Source organism: Artemia sp. Qi Xiang Cuo, chromosome 21 (genome assembly GCF_049724085.1).
Source record: "Artemia sp. Qi Xiang Cuo chromosome 21, ASM4972408v1, whole genome shotgun sequence".
In the NCBI taxonomy this organism is placed as follows: domain Eukaryota; kingdom Metazoa; phylum Arthropoda; class Branchiopoda; order Anostraca; family Artemiidae; genus Artemia; species Artemia sp. Qi Xiang Cuo.
Genome location: NC_142814.1, coordinates 10,836,887 through 10,860,140, shown reverse-complemented (window position 1 = coordinate 10,860,140; position 23,254 = coordinate 10,836,887). Strand labels below are relative to the sequence as shown.

General features: G+C 37.6%; 1 protein-coding gene across 1 annotated transcript in view; it reads right to left on the bottom strand.

Moving 5' to 3' along the window:
- Positions 1–21,044, bottom strand: part of LOC148939229 (uncharacterized) — a 29,468-nt gene extending 8,424 nt beyond the window's left edge. The window contains exon 1 of the mRNA XM_089106818.1: positions 20,983–21,044. Coding sequence (XP_088962944.1) covers positions 20,983–20,991 — 9 coding nt within the window. The 5' untranslated portion in view covers positions 20,992–21,044. The remainder of the gene's footprint in view (positions 1–20,982) is intronic.
- Between the last annotated feature and the right edge of the window lie 2,210 nt (positions 21,045–23,254).

Sequence of the window (23,254 nt, the reverse complement as noted above, 5' to 3'; positions counted from 1 at the left end):
ATGTTGACACAATGGTTATTATTTTTTTTTTCTTTAAAGCAGGGCACTTCATATAGAAGGGGTCGTCGCAGAGACTTCAAAAGGCGCTTCTTCGATTAGAAATCGAGTGTACTAGTGCTCTTTTTAGTAGTCGAAAGTGATTGGAGGGCACCTCGCCCCCCCCCCCCGCCATAACACCAATAGTTCCCCCAAACACATCATTCGATTGGAAATTCAAAGGGATAGTGCCCTTTTTAATAGTCGAAAGTGATTGGAGGGCAACTAGCCCCCCCACGCCCATCATTCCCCCAAACACATCCAATCCAAATTTTGTTCAGCATAGCTGATATCCATATAGAAAATATATTTTTGAGGAGGACACTCCCCCACAACCCTCAGGGCAAGGGTTTTAATTTATGCCCTGGGGGGATTTTAGGTTTTTATTGAAGGCGTTGTCGTAGAAACTTCAAAACAGGCTCATTCGATTGGAAATTCAAAGGGCTAGGGCCGTTTTTAATAGTCGAAAGTGATTGGAGGGCAACTAGCCCCCCACACCCATCATTCCCCCAAACATATCAAATCAAAATTTTGAGATAGCAATTTTGTTCAGCGTAGTTGATTTCAAGATAGAAAATGTGTTTTAATGAGGACACTCCTCCACAACCCTCAGGGCAAGGGTTTTAAGCTATGCCCTGGGGGTAATTAAGGTTTTTATTGAAGGCGTTGTCGTAAAAACTTCAAAACAGGCTCATTCGATTGGAAATTCAAAGGGCTAGTGCCTTTTTTTAGTCGAAAGTGATTGGAGGGCAACTAGCCCCCCCCCCCGCGCCCATCATTCCCCCAAACATATCCAATCAAAACTTTGAGACAGGCATTTTGTTCAGCTTAGTTGATTTCAAGATAGAAAATATGTTTTAATGAGGACACTCCCCCACAACCCTCAGGGCAAGGGTTTTAAGTTATGCCCTGGGGGCAATTAAGGTTTTTATTGAAGGCATTGTCGTAAAAACTTCAAAACAGGCTCATTCGATTGGAAATTCAAAGGGCTAGTGCCGTTTTTAATAGTCAAAAGGGATTGGGGGGCAACTAGCCCCTTCCCCCCCCCACGCCCATCTTTCCTCCGAACACATTCAATCAAAATTGTGAGATAGCCATTTTGTTCAACGTAGTTGATTTCTACATAGAAAATATATTTTTTTAGGAGGACACTCCCCCACAACCCTCAGGGCAAGGGTTTTAAGTTATGCCCTGGGGGCATATAAGGTTTTTACAGAATGCGTTCTCGTAGAAACTTCAAAAGGGGCTCATTTGATTGGAAATTCAAAGAGCTAGTGCCTTTTTTAATAGTCGAAAGTGATTGGAGGGCAACTAGCCCCCCCCCCCCGCACCCATCATTCCCCCAAACGTATCCAATCAAAATTTTGAGACAGGTATTTTGTTCAGAGTAGTTGATTTCCAGATAGAAAATATTTTTTTGAGGAGGACACTCCCCCACAACCCTCAGGGCAAGGGTTTTAAGTTATGCCCTGGGGGCATAAAAGGTTTTTATAGAAGGCGCTGTCTTAGAAACATCAAAAAAGGCTCTTTCGATTGGAAATTCAAAGGCCTAGTGCCATTTTTAATAGTTAAAAGAGATTTGAGGGCAACTAGCCCCCCCCCCCCACGCCCATCATTCCCCCTAAAACATCCAATCAAAATTTTTAGATAGTCATTTTTTTCAGCGTAGTTGATTTCCAGATTGAAAATATGTTTTTGAGGAGGATACTCCCCCACAGCCGTCAGGGCAAGGGTTTTGAGTTATGCCCTGGAGGCATATACGTTTTTTAATAAAAGGCGTTGTCCTAGAAACTTCAAAAAAAGCTCATTCGATAGGAGATTCAAAGGGCTAGTGCCCTTTTTAATAGTCGAATGTGATTGGAGGCAACGAGCCCCCAACCCCCACGCCCATCATTCCTCCAAACACATCCAATAAAAATTTTGAGATAGCTATTTTGTTCAGCGTAGTTGATTTCCAGAAAGAAAATATGTTTTTCAGGAGGACACTCCCCCACGACCCTCCGGGCAAGGGTTATAAGTTATGCGCTGGGGGCATATAAGGTTTTTTATTGAAATCTTTATCGTAGAAACTTGAAAAGGGGCTCATTCGATTTGAAATTCAAAGGGCTAGTACCCTGGTTAATAGTCGAAAGTGAATAATAATATTTTTTGTTGTTGTTGCTGTTGTTTAGACCAGGGCACTTCGTATCGAAGGAGTTGTCGTGGGATCGAAAGGGGCTCATTCGATTGAAAATAAAAAGGGCTGATGCCCTTTTTAATAGTCGAAAGTGATTTTGGAGGGCAACTAATCCCCCTTCCACTCCACCCAACCACCCCCCCCCATCCATTTGCCCATTATGTTTAAAAAATAAATGTTGCCTTAAGATTAAATAAAAATTAACTGTTATAATTCTAATTCCAAATAAGGAATCTAAGCAGTATCCAAAGAACGACTGAGGGTATCATGTTCAAACTTTCGGGGCTACTTCTGCTCTTAAAATTTAACCAAATCAAAATGGCGTAAGTGTATCCAAGCTATCAAAGAAAGCAAACAGATTTTTTGCGAATGGTATGAAGTTTTCCATTTCAGGTCAACTAGAGGAGGTATGAAACTAAATTAAACAGTATTATTTGAGTCCGGATTTTTAAAAGGGTGTATGTTGTTAAAAATTGCTGAAAAATTTTCTCCAGCATACAAATAGCAGGCCAAACTATAAAGTCTTAAAAAACGAAAAGATTTAAAGTATTATTTTCTTTTCCCCTGAAAATACTATGTCAATATAAAACAAACGGAAATTAATTAAAAAAAAACTATCCACAAAATAAGTTTTTCAAAGAAAAGTAAAGAACTCCATTAAACAAAAAGTGAGCCAAAATAAAATCAAATAATCTACCAAGCGTGAAACTACCACAGATCAGCATCGATAAATAAATGAAACCCAAAACGAACAGAAATTATAATAAATAACCGTGTCAAACTCAAAACGAGTAGAAATTAACGTAACTTGGGCGCAAAACCCCTATGCCTTCCCAAGGCCAGAACAAAATTTCCACTTTACTGAAAAAATACAAATGAATGTACATTGCCAGTTTAATATACATATACTGATATTTAATAATCAAAATGTCAATATTACTTGATTTATTAAATTTATAAAAGTAAAAACATTTATAATCTTTTCAGTAAAGTGCAAATTTTGTTCTGGCCATTGGAAGGCATAGGGGTTTTACACCCAACTTATGATAATTTCTGCTCGTTTTGAGTTTAAATCGGTTATTTATCGTAATTTCTGTACGTTCTGGGTTTCATTTATTTATCGGTGCTGTTTTGTGGTAGTTTCGAGCTTGGTAGATTATTTGATTTTATTTTTGCTCATTTTTTGTTTAATGGAGTTCTTTACTTTTCTTTGAAAAACTTATTTTGTGGAAAAAGTTTTTTAATTAATACGCTAGGGTTCGACGTTTTTTTTGTCTTTTACGCTCTAGGAACCAGTACTCAAGCACAAGGGCGATTTGATTTAAGAAAAATGAATGTTCTGCATTGACTATAAATAATCAGTCCTAAAGATTTAAAAGGCAATCGGTTGTACATATGTTGCGCTAATAAACGATACCACTACAGTATTCTACATACTTAGCGTAGAGAGCGTAGAGATGAGAAATGACGAATCTCTTTCGTATACAAAATAATTTATATCTGCTTTTAAGTTTTATTTTCTCTCTTTTTTTCTCGAGAAAAAAACTTATTTTCGTAGTACATAAATCGTGTAATAAAGATGCAAAATACACAGGTAGCTTTCGAGTAGGACATTAAGGGCTTTATATTATATCGCACAGTAGAGTACCCAACATTTCAGTCTGGTGGAAGGGGGAGGGGGTATCTCAAAAATTCTGTTCTGAAGCTTTCAATTAACTTTAAAAAGTTTCTATTTACTTTTTCAAGTTTTTTATCGGGCCAAAGAGAAAATCATTAGAGCCGCAGGAGCAGTAGAGATGGGGGTACCAGCGCAATCCCTCACCCCTGCTGCCACCTATAACTTTTTTGCACCCCAAATAAGGGCATAGCCTCCCTAGGGAGAACACGTGGTTAATGGGGTCAATGACCTAAATTTCCAAAGGTCGATGTTGTTTTTGTTTCCGAGGCAATTTTCAAGGTCAATGTTGTTGTTGTTGTTGTAAGTACACGCTCTCAGCGAATGTTATGATCCAGAAATAGTATTTGTTGTTGTTTTGGACATGTAAATGCTCTCGGGGAATATAATGATGCTGGAATAGTATTTGTTGTTGTTGCTCGAGACAAATGTTATGAGTTTCCAGGAAACAGTTAGATCACGTGGTTCCTTCTCAGCCAATCAGAGGGCTTTGTTTACATATTAGTGATGGAGTGAATATAAAGAAAGGATTTTTGCCAAAGTTTTATTAGTCTGTGAATAGAATTCAAAGGAGTGAGAAGAAGAACAGTTTTGACTTTACTCATTTGGATATATATTTGTGATGGCGATGAGTGGAATGTTTACCCTATTAGAAGTTGATAGTGGAGTTGATGATAATAATACAAGAGCACCAAGCATTGTGGTGGAAATTACGAAAGGATGGCGGCTTTGTCTGGAATGGGATGCAGTATATGCAAGAGATGTGATATCCTTGAGCAAATTTAAAATGAAAGATCAATTATGTTTCGCCGCAAAAGTTGATATAGCACATGTGAATAGACATCAATGTGCTTTAAGTGCATTGGTGAAGCATATCGAAGACAATAAACTGTGTCGCTAAATATACATGCTTAGTATTATTGTTGATGTTGTAATTATTCAATAAAATTGTTTCGAAATCGAAAATCTTCTCTTTCTTTTCTGGTTAGGGCTAACGAATCATGGTCAGTCTAGAGTCAGCAGTCAGAGTGAAAGGACTGAAAAATGAATAAATTTGAGAAAGAGAGAATTAGATCAAATCTAGTGTTTATGGAAAAACATTTGATTTTGGATGATGATTTTCTCTAGTTATCTCTTAAACGCAGGATATTCTCTCAGGCGACACTTGACAATATAATGAAAACTGATTCACCCCCATTGGACTATTGCATGAAACTTTTAAAATGTGACTCAAATGCTTATAGTCAATTTATTGATATATTAATTGAAACAAAGCAGAATCATATTGTGGATATACTTTTGAAAATATTGCCAATGGATTCAATGTAGATGGCCCCCCCCCATCATTCGAAAGAGGTAACGTCACAGAGCTACTCCTCTCTCCCCCATTTTACTCTCATTGAATTTATCGAACGAAGAGGATCAGTTTCGTTTTAGCTGTGAGTGAGTCGACATCGGAAACAGAAAAATGTTCTATATATGTCCATTGTGCATGTACACTCTTGGCAGTTGGAATCAATGTGAGAATTGTAAAATTATTGATGACTATAGTGAAAAGTGTAAATTATGTAATCCTTGTAAATTACATAGAGGCTATGCAGTACAAATTAAAGGATGTAATTCATGTCTTGAAGAGGTGTGTGACTCTCACCCTAGAGGGCACCTGTGCTCCAATTGTCACTATGATAAATGTGATCAGTGGGAGAATACTTAGACCCGCTATGAATGGAAAGAATCCCAAACATGATTTCAATTTATTGCTACGAGATTGGTATCATCATTGATTTAAATTATTCGGGGAAGAGGAATCGGGTCTACTACTCAAATGCTGGGGTATCAAAACAATTTGGATTCTAACACCCAGGTGCGATGACACCACCTGCTATTATTCTAAACCAAACTATTTTTATTTGGCTTTGAACGAATGTGATTCACCACTTGAAAAAATTGTATGTGATATTGCTTCAAATAGACAGATTGAAACTCATGAATTTAATAATATGAATGAAAATATTATAATTGAATATACAAAGAGATATGTCAAGAGTGAAGTTACATTTTACTGCAGAAAATGTGACCCTGACTTTTCAATCAATCAAGATCAATATACAGTGAATCCAAATGATTTATCGGCATTAGTGTTTCACGACAGTTGCCTATACATCAAAGATGAAGAAATCTAAAGTAAAGATTTAAAGACATTGTTATATATATATGCATTTTATTAATAAACAAATTCACAAACATTTTTAAGCAGTTTATTCCTAGGGCACTGAAATTAAAACCATATAGGTCTGAGAGGTTTTTTTCCACTAGAAAGTCATTCAGACGTGGGTTGTAAACATAAATGTGGAGAAACTAATTCTAAGTATAGCCGCGACATCGGAACACATAATATAGTAGTGCATGGAAGGCACAGATTTTAGTCGTTAGATACTGCACCCTCTTTCAATTTTAAACGATAGTTTTCCGACTGCTCTCGATATAGTTGCTGATTTGGGGCGTATAGAATGTATAGGGTAGACCTAAAGGATAAAAAAATTCAATCTTCTTCACTGTTTGAAAGATGCACAGCCAATGACCCGTCAGCACAGTCGACGAACTGCTATTAACAATAATTAAGGCATTGTTGAAACATAGAATTTTTCCAAGAAAGTCCAAGGGCAGACAATAGGATTGTTACTGAGAAATGTAGGGGTCCATAGTAAATACATTGATTGTTTGACTGGTGTTCAAGGCACCAAGTCTAGTAGAACACTGCCTTTGGGAGTGATTTCCCAATAGGTTTCATATTGATTTAGTGAGATTAGTGCAATACTCTCAGCCAATGGGTCGGTAAATGTACACTCTAAACGCACACTCCCTGTACGTACTATACTCATATCCTGTGTACCCGACAAATCCAATACAATGATACCATGGGTTTTAGCAGACATATCTTCGGTTATACCATTTTCGAATAGTTGAGAGTCATGATCTAGGGTTTGCATGGTCAACTCGTACAATGTTCTATAGGATTTATCAAAAGATAGATTGTAGAGTGGGATGCCATTTACTTTTCACACAAGAGATGAAAGTCCAAACATCTCGAATTAATGTTTGCATTCAGTCCATGATCCTATTGCACTGGCGCTTTTTACAAATGCCAACGCAAGTTTTGACGGAATTTCACCATTGATAAAGGATGAATCGGTGAAGGTGCGTGAGCCCATTGCAATATGACGCTGATTGGTGACTGTATGAGGAACAAGTAGTTTAATATTGTTGCCATTGGCTCTCAGTTTTTCCACGGCCAAAGCAACAGAACTCTAAACTTGTTGTTTGCGTACCTGAAGTATTGCCGAGGTGAGGGAGAGATTTACATCAAGATTGGCAGCAAGTCCCTTTCTCAATATAAAATTGGAGGGTGTAAGCGTGAGTTTTATATCCACTTTAACATTGGGTGGTAGCCATTGGGGTATATTAAATATTTCATGATATATTTTTCAAACTTGATGTAACTCACTAGTTTTACCATTTTTAAGTGCATCTGTACTATCAGTATTAGTAATATATTCGTATCCATTGGAGGTGTCTCTCAATTCCTTGTATGACTTGGGTGTCATCAGCATGAATTGCATATAGCTTGTATAATTTGAGAGATTATTGCTAGTGCTCACCAGCATACCATTGATGTAGACACTAATTTGACGAAATAAATTATGCAATATACAATTTCCATACGATATTTCATCACCCCAAACAGTCATTGTACTATCGACTTTTCGGACTTTAATTTGTAAGTCTATAAATGTCAAAGACAAATCCATAAAGTAGTCTTCATTGGACTAAAATCGTAAGAGAATAATATCAGAGATGGGTTGTTGTGGATAAAATTGTTCATAGTATCCATGCTTGACACTCACATCCACATTTTCGGCATTGAATAGATTCAATGAGGCGGTGATTGAAGGTTGAGAATCCTTATGCGGTAGGTAGGACATTTTAGGAGAAGAAATCTAGTTTCGATCTGACAATTTTCTTTCTGGGACTTCTGTTTACAGCACGTGTCAGCTTTTTCCTTCTTTTCTTTGACAAGAGGGATGATGTCTTTCGTTTCCGACCTGAGTGGAGACTGATGAGTGATGCATTGTTTCTTGACCTTTTTAAGCCTTTACCAGTCTGTTTTAATTTCTGGCCAAGGGTTCGTGCACTGGACCTAAGATTTTCCGTAGCACTTTTTTTTAAATCCTTGCCGGAGCCCCAATCGTAAAGTGTCGAGGATGCAAAATCTGTCGCAGCCGGTACAAGATATTTTCTAGCCAGTGGTAGTGAAGAGCGAAACAGCTTAGCAAACCAACTGCCAAGACCGTAGCCAGACATTGACGAGCGTTCATTCCACAGCCTTGTGGTCTCGGGCCAAGAGTATTAACAAAGCAGTCAATATAAGGGCAAGTGAACACCACTCTTTTATTAGACATCTTGCTTTTGAGAGTTGGGTCTAAAATGACATTTAATCACAGCCAAACCTTTTGAAATCGCTATGGGATCGCCCAATTCGGTTCTTAGTGTTAACTGACAGAGTTCCAAATAGGAAGTGTTTACGGGAATATACTGAAGATGCTTTATATTGTAGTGGTGAACATGTTCTTGGTTGGTTTTTCGTTCAAGAAATCGTAGGAGTGGAACATTTGAATTACCAACCCGAGATGTTTCCACAAATGAAGCATAGAGAAATATACAAGTGGGTATCTGTGGAGAAGGCAAGCGAGTAGTCAGCGAAAATGAAATTAGTGTTTCCGGCACTTTTACCATTGATTATATTGAGCTTAAAACCAAGAACGTCCTTTAGATTATCGTTGAGAATAACCTTTTCATTGGCAATAGCCGAACTAATTTAGACCTTGGCCTCATTCTTTGAATAGTTGAAATGATAAGCTCCTTTTTTACGGGTAGAAATTCTTTTATTAATGGAACGACAAAAATCGTTTATACAGGTGAGTTCCTCGTAGGGTAATTCAATGTAAGAATAATTAATCCAATTGATTTTTTGAATTTTATCTTTATCACCTGTTGGTGGAGGTGGCCAATCATAGGGTCTAATTTTTATTTTATATTTACGATCATTTCTTATGATGTCGTAGGTATTTTTAAGAGTACAGTCAGCAAGAGCCACTTCATACTTTCTGTCGTCGAATTTGATGGTGGGGGAAATTTTCGTCCAAAAATCACTTGTTTTATTCAAGTCATTTTAGAGAGGATCAGAAAAATTGAACATGAAGGTCATAAAGAAATCATTGAGCATTGTCAATATCTTAAGCACTGACCCAAGAATCAAAATCCGAGTTGTATCCAAGCCAGCAAACAAGCAACTGTTTCTTACCCCTACGAGTACGACTCTTTAATATCTTTTCAATTTGATAAATTTCACTAGTGTTTCTAACTTTTTGCAGTTCATATTCATAAAAACAACCGAGAATCTCGTCATCTTTGGTGTTTCTCAGTCCATAGGTCGTCTACTCAGTGTCTAGAATTTTGGACACTTTAAAAAGTTCAGTGCTCCATAAATAATTCCCTGTTTCAAAAATATTGGTGGTTCTATTAATTCGAACAGTATCACCAATATTGACTTTCTTCTTCTTTTTCTTCTCATTGCTAGTGGAGCATTGCTTTAGAAAAACATCAAATGTTTTTTAATTGTAATGAACATCCGTTGGTGTACAGTTGGACTGAGATCGATGGGGTCGTTGATTCTAAATAAACATGATTTTATCTAAATCATGAATAAAAGCCGGTGTATTTTTAAATGTATAATATCTTGAAATTAATAGACGAATCGTTCTTATTAATCGTTCGGCCAATGCAGCCTTTATAGGACTGTGACTATGATGAAGTGTTGTATTATCTTTCAACAGAACCTTTTGCACATGGGGATTAACAAATTCACTGCCACGATCAAATTGAATTTTTCTATACGAATCCTGTTCAGGAATACTTTCAGTGGCTCGAGCAACTTCAAGACCTCTCTTTGAACGTAGTGGAATAGCATATGCATAGCGACTAAAGACACTGATTGCCACCAGACTATATTTTTAGGGGGCATTGTGACGTTGCTGAAGCGTTTCTAAAGTTAAAATATCCGTTTGCATTATATGCAAATGTGAAATGGGCTTAGTTTGACGATATTGTTTGCCGCGAAGCCTATTATTCCGATGCAGTGTGTAACTTGAGTCTTTCTCTAGATACTCTTTTGCTTTTTTCAATGTGTCGTAGGAGGCTTTAAAAAGTATTTTGGGGGAACTTAAACTTCCCACCTCACCAATATTTTCATAGACACCTTTCAAAACTTCAACCATTTTGAGCGTAAACACGTAGTGTAATGACCACTCCCCTTTTGCACACTGGCGGGCGAATCAATTCGTCTTCGCTTTTGAGTAGCAACCACAGGTGTTGTAAAATCAGTGGAGCTGCTTGTATCTTCAAAAATCGAATCTTCTTCTTTTTTAAATGGAGTTGTGTGGTGGACTATATTCTCTTAGTTTCTTTAGAATTTGCTTATTGCCAATAAGACTTTTGGGGAAGTTTGATACACACAAAAAGGTGTATAGATTATCATCAAAGGATAGAAGTCCCTTACGATTCATTACCATGTCACAAATTAAATCAACTAGATTATAACTTTTTCCCTGAATTATAATTCATTTCCCTGAGCTCTCGACTTGAACTTGATTGCCAGTTTCCAACATGAGATCAGATAATACTCTTTTACTTTGTTCTCGATAGGTCAATGGCAATTGGGTTCCAATTCTCGAGATAATCGAATTCAATTCTTTCTACATGAATTGCTGCGGAATCTTGAGATGTTCCCTGTGGCGGAATGTCAGTGACGGGTCTCTTATAAGCTTGTTGCGGTGGTATAACGTGTTATGGTGTAACTTACTTTAAATTCGGTTTTTTGTCAGCGTCAATACATTTATCATTAATGAAATTGCTTAGATTGTCCACGATGTGTTCGACGGGTAAAAGGACAAGTTCAAAAGGCTTCACGCTAAATGGTTTTGCCATTCTCTCACTAGAGAAAACTGTTTACAAGTCCTGCAATTATCGGTAGTAAAAGTGTGAAAAAGCTACCGCCCGCTTGAAGGAGTCGCGTTGTTTTTAAATTTTTTCCCTTTTTTTTTAAAGCCCAGGCACGGAAAGTGGTACGCTGTTGCTTTTTATTTTGTCTAACACCATCTGACAGTTGAATATTGCCCTCAGTTAAATTTAAACAAAGTTCAGATATTAGATGAATGAAATCATTATCAACCCCATGTTTGAGTATAGCCTTTCTAAGCAGTGGTTTTGAAGTGCTTAAATCGGAAGATAAATATGGTTGTTCGTGTAGTTTTTTCAGTGTCATAATGATGACTGATATCCTTTTCTAGGGTTCACCTGAAGATATACTGTAATGTCAGTGTCGAAAATGTCGGTGACTGCACGCAGATCCTCGGGCGTGCTCTGATTAAGATCCAATAAAATTTAACCATAGGGATTGCTCGTTCCCTGAGTTTACGCTGACAACAGACATTAAGGGGTGCCGGGGTATATCTGCTTATTGAGAGTTATGAGCAAGCTAGAATCACTAACAACTCGATAGATAATATAGACGGTGCAATTCAATGCAAGGGTTCGCCTATATTTGCTCTGATGAAACAGATTGTGTAGAATCAGAGTAACAGAAATGTGTTCATGATGGGAGCTAACGGTGAACAGTTGCAGCATTTCCTGTGAGAACTGTTCAATAGATTCAGCCAGATCGTCAATAATCAGCCATGAGTTCGATTCAATACTATTGAAAACATCAAGCCTCCCCATGAATTGTATTGATGTGGATGGGTTTATAGCTTTTATTTTACCATATGATTCCTAAAAAATAGTATATCAATATTGGATTTTCTTCGGCTTCTACAAAAGTATTTTATTGCAATTTTTAATTATTCGAACTAAAAGTGGTGTTTTACCCGACATTGAGGGACCGAATAATAACTATCTGAATTACATTTTAAGCTTATAGATGCTGCTTTTGGGGACAAAAATCAGACTGATAATAACTGTAACTCATATGTGTCCACTGACATCATGTGTAGTAATGTCCCCCATAGATCTATCTTTTCAAGAACAACAAAAAAAACAATATTTCATGGCAGCATTTATTTCGGCACTGCATGAAAACAAATATTTGTTCAACATGAACAACGATAAAAATATCACCTTTTCAACAAGAAACTGAAAATATTTTATGGTAAGACTTAAAACTATTTGTTCAGCATGAAAAATGATAATACTCTATGTAAAATATAAACACTTTTTGCCAATCAGCAGCCGACATTGTCTTTAAACACTCTTCTATATAATCCTTTTATGTCCATTTTATAAAGCACTTATTGTACTTAAACACTTTTCTGTACAATAACACTTTTCTATACAAAAACAACAAAACATAAAACACACTTGAAAATCCCTTGGAACTAGCAGCAACGTTGAACATTACAGTGAATTTAACGGTGAGGTCCCCCCCCCCGGGGGCCGCAGGGGTCACAGGCCAGCCGGCCGCTGGTGGGACCCCCCCCCCGGGGCGGCCGCGGGAAGGGCCCTCACCCTCCCCCCGGGAGCGGCGGTGGAAAAAGAATAGTTGCCGTCACTGCAGGTTAGTGGATGGGTCAGTGGTTAGGGTAGTGAGATTGGGATTAGTTAATTTATGAACAGGTTGGGGTGGTGGTTAGTTGGTTAGGTTAATTTATCCATACCATGTTGATTGTGAAAGTCTGCGCATTCAACTCGGTCTGAAATACGGTAGTGGCCGTGGAGTAGGACAGTCACACCATTCTCGAGCACATAGACTTTGTCGGATATACACGACATTGCATTCTTCTCCACTCTCACAGTATAATTTCTATACTGTAGAGAGCGAATTGCAAGCACTTGTGCTCTCGGCACTAGGCTACTTTCTACACAGTCTCTGTAAACGCTCATGTTAACAGTGCTCTTTACAAAATGTATAGAGACCCCTTTACACGCCTTCTTTTCCTAACCACTATGAGTGTTCAAGCACTAAACTTTGGGACCCACGAACACCCCCCGGAATATCACCGAATTCCTCGTCTCTTATTTTAAAATTGATAATAGGCTGGAGGCTTGACGTTTTACTAGCCTGGGGTAGGGTGACGAATTCCAGTTGGTGAACTCCATTCATGAGCATATGTATCCACCCTTTTCTAAAACACAAAATAAATATATCCGCCCATTTATACTTACCATAATATACTATTTATCCCAATAGTAAAATCTAACCGCCCCCTCCTTGGGCAAGGGCACGTTGAACAAATTGTAAAAAAACGAAAACAAGATCTTTTTGGAAATTTCCAGTACTAAACTACCACCTACTATATTTTTGTTCAGTACTACATTTCGCTTTCGCCTGTGTAGAAGAACCATTCCAGTCTCTATGCCCGTGACCGAAGTAAAATTGGGTTCGGCAATAATTCGTGCATACTCGAGAGGGTCAGTCACGACGTCGCAGTAAGATCTATTACGAACGCTTTCACACATTTTACCAAACGCTGAATTTAGGATGAGCTTATACATTTCCTTCTCCACCTTTGAATTGGCCCTAGAGCGTTTATCGACAAAGGTGTCAATAAACGTTTTCAAGTAGGGTCGCTGATTTAACAGTAGGAACCAGTGTATTTTTGTTATCTTTAAAACGATTCTCACCAACCAATGCAAAAGCACATGGTGAAAAAACATAATCTACATAGGGTACAAATAAGCAAAAAGTTTCTGTTTAGAGGGAGTCCAGTGCATCCCCATATCCTCAACCAATGAATGATTGTAGGGGCTCAGAGAGTCCCTGCTCACGGGCCGATTGATACAGGGAAAGACAAACTCTTTGACTGAGTCACGAAGGACCAATGGACTGTGACCGTCAACTTCAAAGAACCATCCTTGTGGGCCATTGCCCTCGACTGTGTTAATGTCAGGTAACTGACAAGGATTCTCAAGCCATTGATAGTTCCCAAATGGCAAAGAGTAGTATGATATTGTCGAGGGGTACAATGAGTTCATGTCCAAGAACACTGCATTTGACTTTGCACCGGTGCTTTGTCCGCTCGGATCGGTTGATAAGAAACGATCCCCAAGAAAAACATACCCTCCTCTCATTGAACGCTCTACAAAAAGGTGTTGATCTAAATCAGTGATTAGGCCTAATTCTTCCCTGCTAATTTTTAAAATTAAATCCATCACTAGATGAGCTGTGGAAAAATAATATCCTAAATCTAACCCGAACTCTGAAGAGATCTGGTCCGTGTTCCGGCAGACTAAGTCTAGCAAAGTATAACCATAAATGGCCACGAACAACCTACAATACTCCCACATATAACTAAAAATCCCCTTGAACCGCTCCGTACAAGCCAACACGTACTCATCGGATTTGTATTTACTATTAGTGCATGAATTGTCAAAAACTTTAATTTGAGGTAGTTTCTCCTCAATTAAGCGAGCGCCCGAACAGTAATAATCGTATGCGTATATACCTTTGCAGGTCAACAGGTCATACATTTCACTGTCTGGAAAGTGCTGTTTAAGCAAGGGAAAGCTATCAAAATTGTCGCTTTTTTGCACTTGAATCAATTTACTCAATGCTATGGGGAAAAAACCAAAAGAATCTAAAAACTTGATTTTATTCCAGCACGTTCGCTCATCATCCACTACCTGACATTTCAGCTGGAGAAGCAATAACTTCTCAGCTGATATGGGAATAATGTTGTAGGTAAATGAACTATTCACTCATGTAATATCTACTCCCCCTCCCTCCCGATGAAGACGTGTCAGTGCCAGTAAAATAAATTATAAGTCATAATTAGAGTTGTGGATAAAAACAGGGATAAAAAAATTCTGGATAACATTGGCGTTACACGACTGATTCGCAACCACCCTAAAATTACTACACCAGGAAGATCGTTCCTGCGCCCAATGTGGATTGGCTCTATCTGTCGTCTGCCCACCGCCTCTTTTCCCTTTAGTCTCCTTATCCACCTCTGCACACTCTCCCGTACAAAAGCCACCAAAGTTTTTATTTTTATTATCTAAAAGCTCCAAAGCAGACAAAACCAATTGTTAATGAGTATTTCTAAAACGAGAAATATCACCATAAGATTCGCCAATCAGTTTAGTCAATGCCTTGTTCATGAAATTGAGCCCCTAATCCACTATTACTACTATTTCTAACAACCGTATGGTGTTAGAACTATCTCTTTGTGCGTGGGCATAGGACACTGCAATAGCCTGATGTTCTTTGACTCGGTTTGGAAATTGGGGGTCGTTCACCTCCACTAGCTTAGCTTCACAGTCTAAAGATATTTTGTCGCACTGGAGAAGTGTGTTCTGAAAATTTTTGAAGCGTAGAATGGCCCTATCCCCAGAAACCGTTTCCTCTGTCTGTAGTCCGTGTTATCTACAATGCTTCATATTAGTTCACAACTTTGTATTACTCCGAACTTGTGACAGGCATGTTGAACAATAGAAACATACCCCTATATCTTTATCACCCCCAAGACGTCTACTAATGTCTGTGATAGAGTTAAAGTTTCCGATTAAGTTCGGTTGACTAGGTAGTGTGTATAAAATCCAAACACAGAATTTAACAAAACCAACTGAAGGACTCCTTAAGGTGACTACCCCCCTCTTCTTTTTAGAGTGAGTCCCATCTTCAAATTCTGCTTCATATTTTACCACAGAAACGCCAATATTTAAGTGTGTATTACCCCTTTCAAAAATATCAATGGATTAAAGCGTTACTCGGTATTTCCCCTCTAAGAATGAGAAATCTACAAGGGGGAAATCGGACCCGTCCTTCCCATGCACAGCCCAATTGTCTAAATTCGTCTTAGTAGCGTCCCGAGCTAGAGGCTCAAATGCTGATATGAGGAAAGCATATCTGAAACACTTTTGATCTGTTTCAAAACAAATACGCTTGACACCTTTACAACTTTCTATATCTGGATTATCATTTAAAACAGACTCCCTTTAATTTCCCCCGCCGGCCCCCCTCTTAAAATAAAATATTTCTTAAATTTACAAATATTAACGCTTAAATTTTCAACAAAAAGAACTAGAGACCCCCTACCGTTTTCATTAAAGTTCACAAGATGTGTTATAATTTTAGCTACCCAATCTATGAAAGCTCCCTCAAAATTGTCTAAATTCGAATAAACCAACTACATCTTAGACTGTACATAATGATAATAAACTTCACTTTTTCCCTCATTTAAATAGAACACTTTTAAAGCAATGGAGGCCTTGAGTGACTCATTCCCCCAAAATTTAATTTGATTTTCCAGAAGTGCATGAATTTTATCTACATAGGTATGCCAAATTTTTACAGGGTCAAAACAAATTTTCCCGCCATTAGTGAATTATAGAGGTCACCGAACGTCGCATTGTAAACACTTATTTTATATAGAATTCTGCTGTTTAATTTAAAATTGGGAAACGTTGTATCGTCCTCCCCCGCGTATATTTTACCCCCTCCCCCAAGTTTGTACAAAAAAAAAGAGGACTTCGCCACTTACTGTTTTAGAAGTTGCCGCGGTAGGGCCATGGAGGCTGGAGGAGGAGGGTTACCACTTAATTAATTTGTAAAAATCATCTAAAATTTGCAAGGTATTTTGCCTCAAGTCTACCAGCTCAACTGTGCTATTATCTAAATTAAAAAGAAAATCATCTAAAAACTCGTCAATATTAAAAGGTACTTCAATGCTATCGACCCATGTTGAAGTGTTGGGGGACTCCACGGCGGCCTCCTCTCCTTCTCCAACTTACGAACAGGGGGGAGATGGTAAATATGGAACCAAAGCAATCTATAAATAAAAAATAGTTTATTTTCAGTTTTCAAATCACCCATACTGTTAAAATTTGGATTATTGCTTAATAACATTTGGTTAATTCAACTGAAGATAATCAAAGATATTACATAGAAGCGCATTCTGTAGTGCTTTTTGACTTAGGGCGACTCCCTGCGGTGCTTCAATGACTCGTGGCGCTTCTTGGGCCCGCTGCGCTTCCCCCAGTACGTCCCGGACCCACTGGCGTAGCCTAGGCTCCGCGACTCCCGACACTTTTTATAATCTCTCAAAAAAGTTGAAATATTTATAATTCTGGACAGGTTCATTCAACACGAGGTTAATGAAGGAGGTTAGATTAATAAGTTTGAACTTCAAAATGTTGAGAACCGTTAAGTCGCTGTCCCCACACTTCTTAGGCATTATATCGCTATTTTTTGACATTAAGCTATCCGTACGAGGCTATAAATAATTTTGGCATGTCCTTTTCATGTTTGTTTTTACATTAGCAGTTTTATTCAATCAAGGTTTCAATGGCCTTTGCGCAATTCTGTATTTTCTGAAATAGCGGAGAACAAATTGTCCGCAAAATTAATATTTAGGATATTGGAGATCTATATTCTATATAAGAGTAAAACATGGCACGATAGAAATATTCAGTGTAAATTAGAACGATAATATCTGGCAGATGTGATAATCTCTTTTAAAATTAGGTGAAAAAGAGCAGTTAGTGTTTCACAGGTACCTAAAAATATATGTGATAGCAATAGAGAAAAGATCAAAGATTTGAAAAAATAGCATTTTCAGTTTCAAAGGCGGTGATTATTAATAGAAATTACCTTAAAATATTTGCTTATGAGATATCAAATCGATAGCAAAGATTAGAAAAGAGTGGTTTCTTTTCAAAAAAATTAATTTATATTTAGATATCGCCGAGAGAGAGAAATTTAAAACACTGGTTGGGGGGTGAGGGGTTAATTCCCTGCTGAGATAAGCTTATATTGGGATTGAAAAAGAAAAAAACATTGGAATAAATATATGGGTAGGAAAAAATTATTACATCAGAATAATCCATGTGGGCTTGGGTGCCGGAAGGTCTAGGTAGTGCGTATTAAAGGGCATCCTCATGATCGTGAATAGGCGGGGCAGCTCCTAAGACCCTCGACATTGTATGATAAGGGGGTGGCGGGCCGGCTATTTCACGATCTTGCGTAGCTTCGGCATTGTAGTTATCCACCCACTCTCTCTTAAGTTTTCTGTCAGGCCGCATTGGGGCTGGCACTAATGGGGCTGCCTCACCATCTCTGGCTTTCTTGGAAGGAGGGGGCACGCATTCTTCATAATTTGCCTTAAAAAGAAGAGAAAAAATTAGTTTCAAAATCATGTGCCCCTTTTTTACAGAAAGAAAGTTATTGCCCTCGTCCATATAATTTTGTTTAGAAAAGCATTTATCTCTGTTAAGTAAAGCAAAAAGTAAAAATTTCGCCAGAAATATATTAGGCTTAGAAATCAAACGTTTTTATTAGACAATCAGTAGTCTATAGCCATTGGATAGGATAGGAATCATTGTTTCTTTTTTTACCATTTAGAAAAATATTAAATTTTCCTGTCTATAGACTTTAAATTAGATCGTTAGCCCATCGACCTGTAGGCCTATATTTTGCAAACATAGGTTAAAATGCTATTTAGTTTATGCATAATATTAGCTTCATGCAACTCCCAAAGACTTTTCTATCCCTGTACTGTTTGTTTTCATTTTACACTGATGGCGGTAGAATTGAATGCATTGCCCTCCTTCTGTACCTAGTTTACTTACAACGAAGCTGTTTGAAGTAATGTATTGCCTCCTCCTCCCTGTCACATAATGTTCTAAATATATTGTTAAAATTAATTTTAAAATAATCTCTTTCACCGCTTCTCCGACAAATACACGGCCCTTACTTTTAATGCGAAGAAATAGTGTGTTTTCATTTTACTCTGCTTGCTGTCGAATTGAAGGCAGTGCGCGCCCCATTGACATAATTGACGTACCACTAGGATTGTATAATCAATATCGGTCCTCCTACGCCAGGGCACAGAATTTTCTAAATATATTTGTATACATAATTTTAAAATAATCTATTTAACCGCAACTCAGACCCATAAACTACCCTTTAAATTAATGAGAATACATATTTTGTTTTCATTTTACACTGATGGCGGTAGGTTTGAAGGCATTGCCCTCCCCCTTTACATAATTTACTTACAACGAAGCTGTTAGAAGCAATGTATTGCCCCCTCCCCCCTTTCACATAATGTTCTAAATATATTGTTAAACTTAATTTGAAAATAATCTCTTTCACCAGCTCTTTGACAAATACAAGGTTACAAAACTACAAGCTTAATATACAGCAATCTCTTTTTGCTTAAAACTGTTTTAATTTGACAGCCAAAACAAAACCCTTTGACTAGACCGATAGCATGAACACACCTGAAAAGGATGACAGCTAATTATAGGCCTCACATTGGAGTCTTGTGTCAAATCAGAGCGCGATAATAACAACAGAGCGATGGATGTCTCATTTAGATAAAATATTAAAATTGATAAAAGCCAAAATTTAACTAAAGTATATTTTTTTCTTTTTGCTAGAATTTGGTATTTTAAAAAATTGGTGGGGGGGGGGGTTAGGGTAAAAAGAATATATTTTATGTTTTCCATTGATTATAATGATGTTTGTATGGTTTGGGGGGGGGGGGTTTGGGGTAAAGGAATATATTTACGTTTTAGCTGAATATACTGGAGGATGTCCAAGGAAAATTCGTTTGAAAATGTACTAAAACGGAACTTACATGGCTAAATTGTAGTTGCCAAGGCCTCAAGCTCATCAATTACATCAATTATTCATCCATTCTAGTTGTTTGCACTGTGTCAAAATACTTTCTGATAATTGAATCATATTCCATGTCCGTTATATACGAAATCTCAAGGGCGAATTGTTATGTAACGGGGAAAACCATATGTAAACAAAGCCCTCTGATTGGCTGAGAAGAACGCATGTGATCTAACTGTTTCATGGACACTCATAACATTTGGCTTGAACAACAACAACAAATACTATTCCAGGATCATAACATTCCCTGAGAGCATGTACATGTCCAAAACAACAACAAATACTATTTCTTGATCATAACATTCGCTGAGAGCGTGTACTTACAACAACAACATTGACCTTGAAAATTGCCTCGGAAACAACAACAACATCGACCTTTGGAAATTTAGGTCATTGACCCCATTAACACCGTGTTCTCCCTAGGGAGGCTATGCCCTTATTTGGGGTGCAAAAAAGTTATAGGTGGCAGCAGGGGTGAGGGATTGCGCTGGTACCCCCATCTCTACTAGGAGCCACAAAAGCACAGACCATTACATAACCTGGAGTAGATTTCTTAGTGAATTCACAACTCTAGGGGCATTTCCTTTGTTAAAATAAGAACAGATTCACAAATTAATAAAATACTAAATTTAGTTTTTTGCAAATTTAGAATTCACTGGAAGGGGAGGGCCCTTGATTCCTTCTTTCCAATTTTTTATGGGAGGGGGGTAATTTTAAGATAATTTACGATCTTACTTTGCCTCTCGACCAGACACACTCTGGAAAATTTATTGCTTAAAAGTCTTTCTACTTTTGATTAGTTTTAATTTGTGTTTCTTGAGTGATAACTGTTTATAGGGGGGGGTCTCGCCCAAGGGTGGTGTTTTTCCCAGATCTTTCTGAGAGTTCGATCATATCTGGAAATGGTGGCTACTAAAGTATTTCTTATTTTTTTAATTTTTCGTTATCCTGGGGAGGAGGAATTCTACCCTTAATGAATCACACAAAGTATGAGAATTGGGGGATAAATAATGAAACAAATAAAGTTAAGGGAATGGTGATTTATGACTACACTGTACAGTTCTCTGATGAGGGGACTAAAAATTAAAATGGAGAAGGGGGGTATAAAGATTGACCAGGTAGCTTTGGGGCTAAAAATAACCATTATTTTTCAAAGTTGCCAGTAAATAAAATGAAATTAAATCGTAATAGCTTTAAGTCATATTATGATATAGCCATATTAGGGAAAACTATTCCTCAAAGGTCATTCAAGTGAACAAGATTATACAATTTAGCAATATTATGGCAGTGAAACCCTTTGTTTCTGTGAAACATTTTTAACTATGTTTACTTCCCAGGTAAGTAAATGGTAAGCTTACTTACATGTTGCATTCCTTAACAATTGAATAAACAGGACATAACACCAAGAAAGAGATTAAGCTAATAATTACGGTCAGGCAATCCTTTTATATAAAACTAAAAAATTCCGGTCATAGATTCTTAAATATATTCAATTGGAATTGACACTCAAAACACGTACATCTTCATACCGAGTCTTTGGAAATTTTTTTTTTGCTTTGAAACCAGCCTAACTACACCTGGAAATTCTTGGAATATAAGATTTGAAAATCATCATGCATAAAATAGATGAAAACCAGTTACTTAGAATTATTTCACTCAAGTTATTGTCACTGTCATTGTCATTGTCTTCATTGTCACTCAAATAAACCTCATGGGCAAGCTATTCCAAACCTATTACCCTAAAGCTGAAACTAAGGGCATAATGACCGTTTTCTTGACAAGAACATATTTTGTACTCTACTGAAACATTTTAGGTGTTTTCATTGCTTCAACTTTAATATATCCAAAATGATTAATAGTCTAAGGAATAAAAATCAGAATATGTATATATATATATATATATATACATATTCCATATATATATATACATATTCCCCACGCCCATCTTTCCTCCGAACACATTCAATCAAAATTGTGAGATAGCCATCTTGTTCAACGTAGTTGATTTCTACATAGAAAATATATTTTTTTAGGAGGACACTCCCCCACAACCCTCAGGGCAAGGGTTTTAAGTTATGACCTGGGGGCATATAAGGTTTTTACAGAATGCGTTATCGTAGAAACTTCAAAAGGGGCTCAGTTGATTGGAAATTCAAAGAGCTAGTGCCTTTTTTAATAGTCGAAAGTGATTGGAGGGCAACTAGCCCCCCCCCCCGCACCCATCATTCCCCCAAACGTATCCAATCAAAATTTTGAGATAGCTATTTTGTTCAGCGTAGTTGATTTCCAGATAGAAAATATTTTTTTGAGGAGGACACTCCCCCACAACCCTCAGGACAAGGGTTTTAAGTTATGCCCTGGGGGCATATAAGGTTTTTATAGAAGGCGCTGTCTTAGAAACATCAAAAAAGGCTCTTTCGATTGGAAATTCAAAGGCCTAGTGCCATTTTTAATAGTTAAAAGAGATTTGAGGGCAACTAGCCCCCCCCCCACGCCCATCATTCCCCCAAACACATCCAATCAAAATTTTTAGATAGTCATTTTGTTCAGCGTAGTTGATTTCCAGATAGAAAATATGTTTTTGAGGAGGATACTCCCCCACAGCCCTCAGGGCAAGGGTTTTGAGTTATGCCCTGGAGGCATATACGGTTTTTAATGAAGGCGTTGTCCTAGAAACTTCAAAAAAAGCTCATTCGATTGGAGATTCAGAGTGGCTAGTGCCCTTTTTAATAGTCGAATGTGATTGGAGGCAACGAGCCCCCAACCCCCACGCCCATCATTCCTCCAAACACATCCAATAAAAATTTTGAGATAGCTATTTTGTTCAGCGTAGTTGATTTCCAGAAAGAAAATATGTTTTTCAGGAGGACACTCCCCCACGACCCTCCGGGCAAGGGTTATAAGTTATGCGCTGGGGGCATATAAGGTTTTTTATTGAAATCTTTATCGTAGAAACTTGAAAAGGGGCTCATTCGATTCGAAATTCAAAGGGCTAGTACCCTGTTTAATAGTCGAAAGTGAATAATAATATTTTTTGTTGTTGTTGCTGTTGTTTAGACCAGGGCACTTCGTATCGAAGGAGTTGTCGTGGGATCGAAAGGGGCTCATTCGATTGAAAATAAAAAGGGCTGATGCCCTTTTTAATAGTCGAAAGTGATTTTGGAGGGCAACTAATCCCCCTTCCACTCCACCCAACCACCCCCCCCCATCCAATTTCCCAATATGTTTAAAAACTAAATGTTTCCTTAATATTAAATAAAAATGCACTGTTATATTTCTATTTCCAAATACCGCATCTCAGCAGTACCCCAAAAACGACTGAGGGTATTATGTTCAAACTTTCGGGGCTACTTCTGCTGTGAAAATTTAACCAAATCAAAATAGTGTAAGTGTATCCAAGCTATCAAAGAAAGCAAACAGATTTTTTTGCGAATGGTATCAAGTTTTCCATTTCAGGTCAACTAGAGGAGGTATGAAACTAAATTAAACAGTATTATCTGTGTCCAGATTTTTAAAAGGGTATATGTTTTTAAAAATTGCTAGAAAATTTTCTCCAGTATAAAAATAGCAGGCCAAACTATAAATTCTTTAAAAAACGAAAGGATTTAAAGAATTATTTTATTTTCCACTGAAA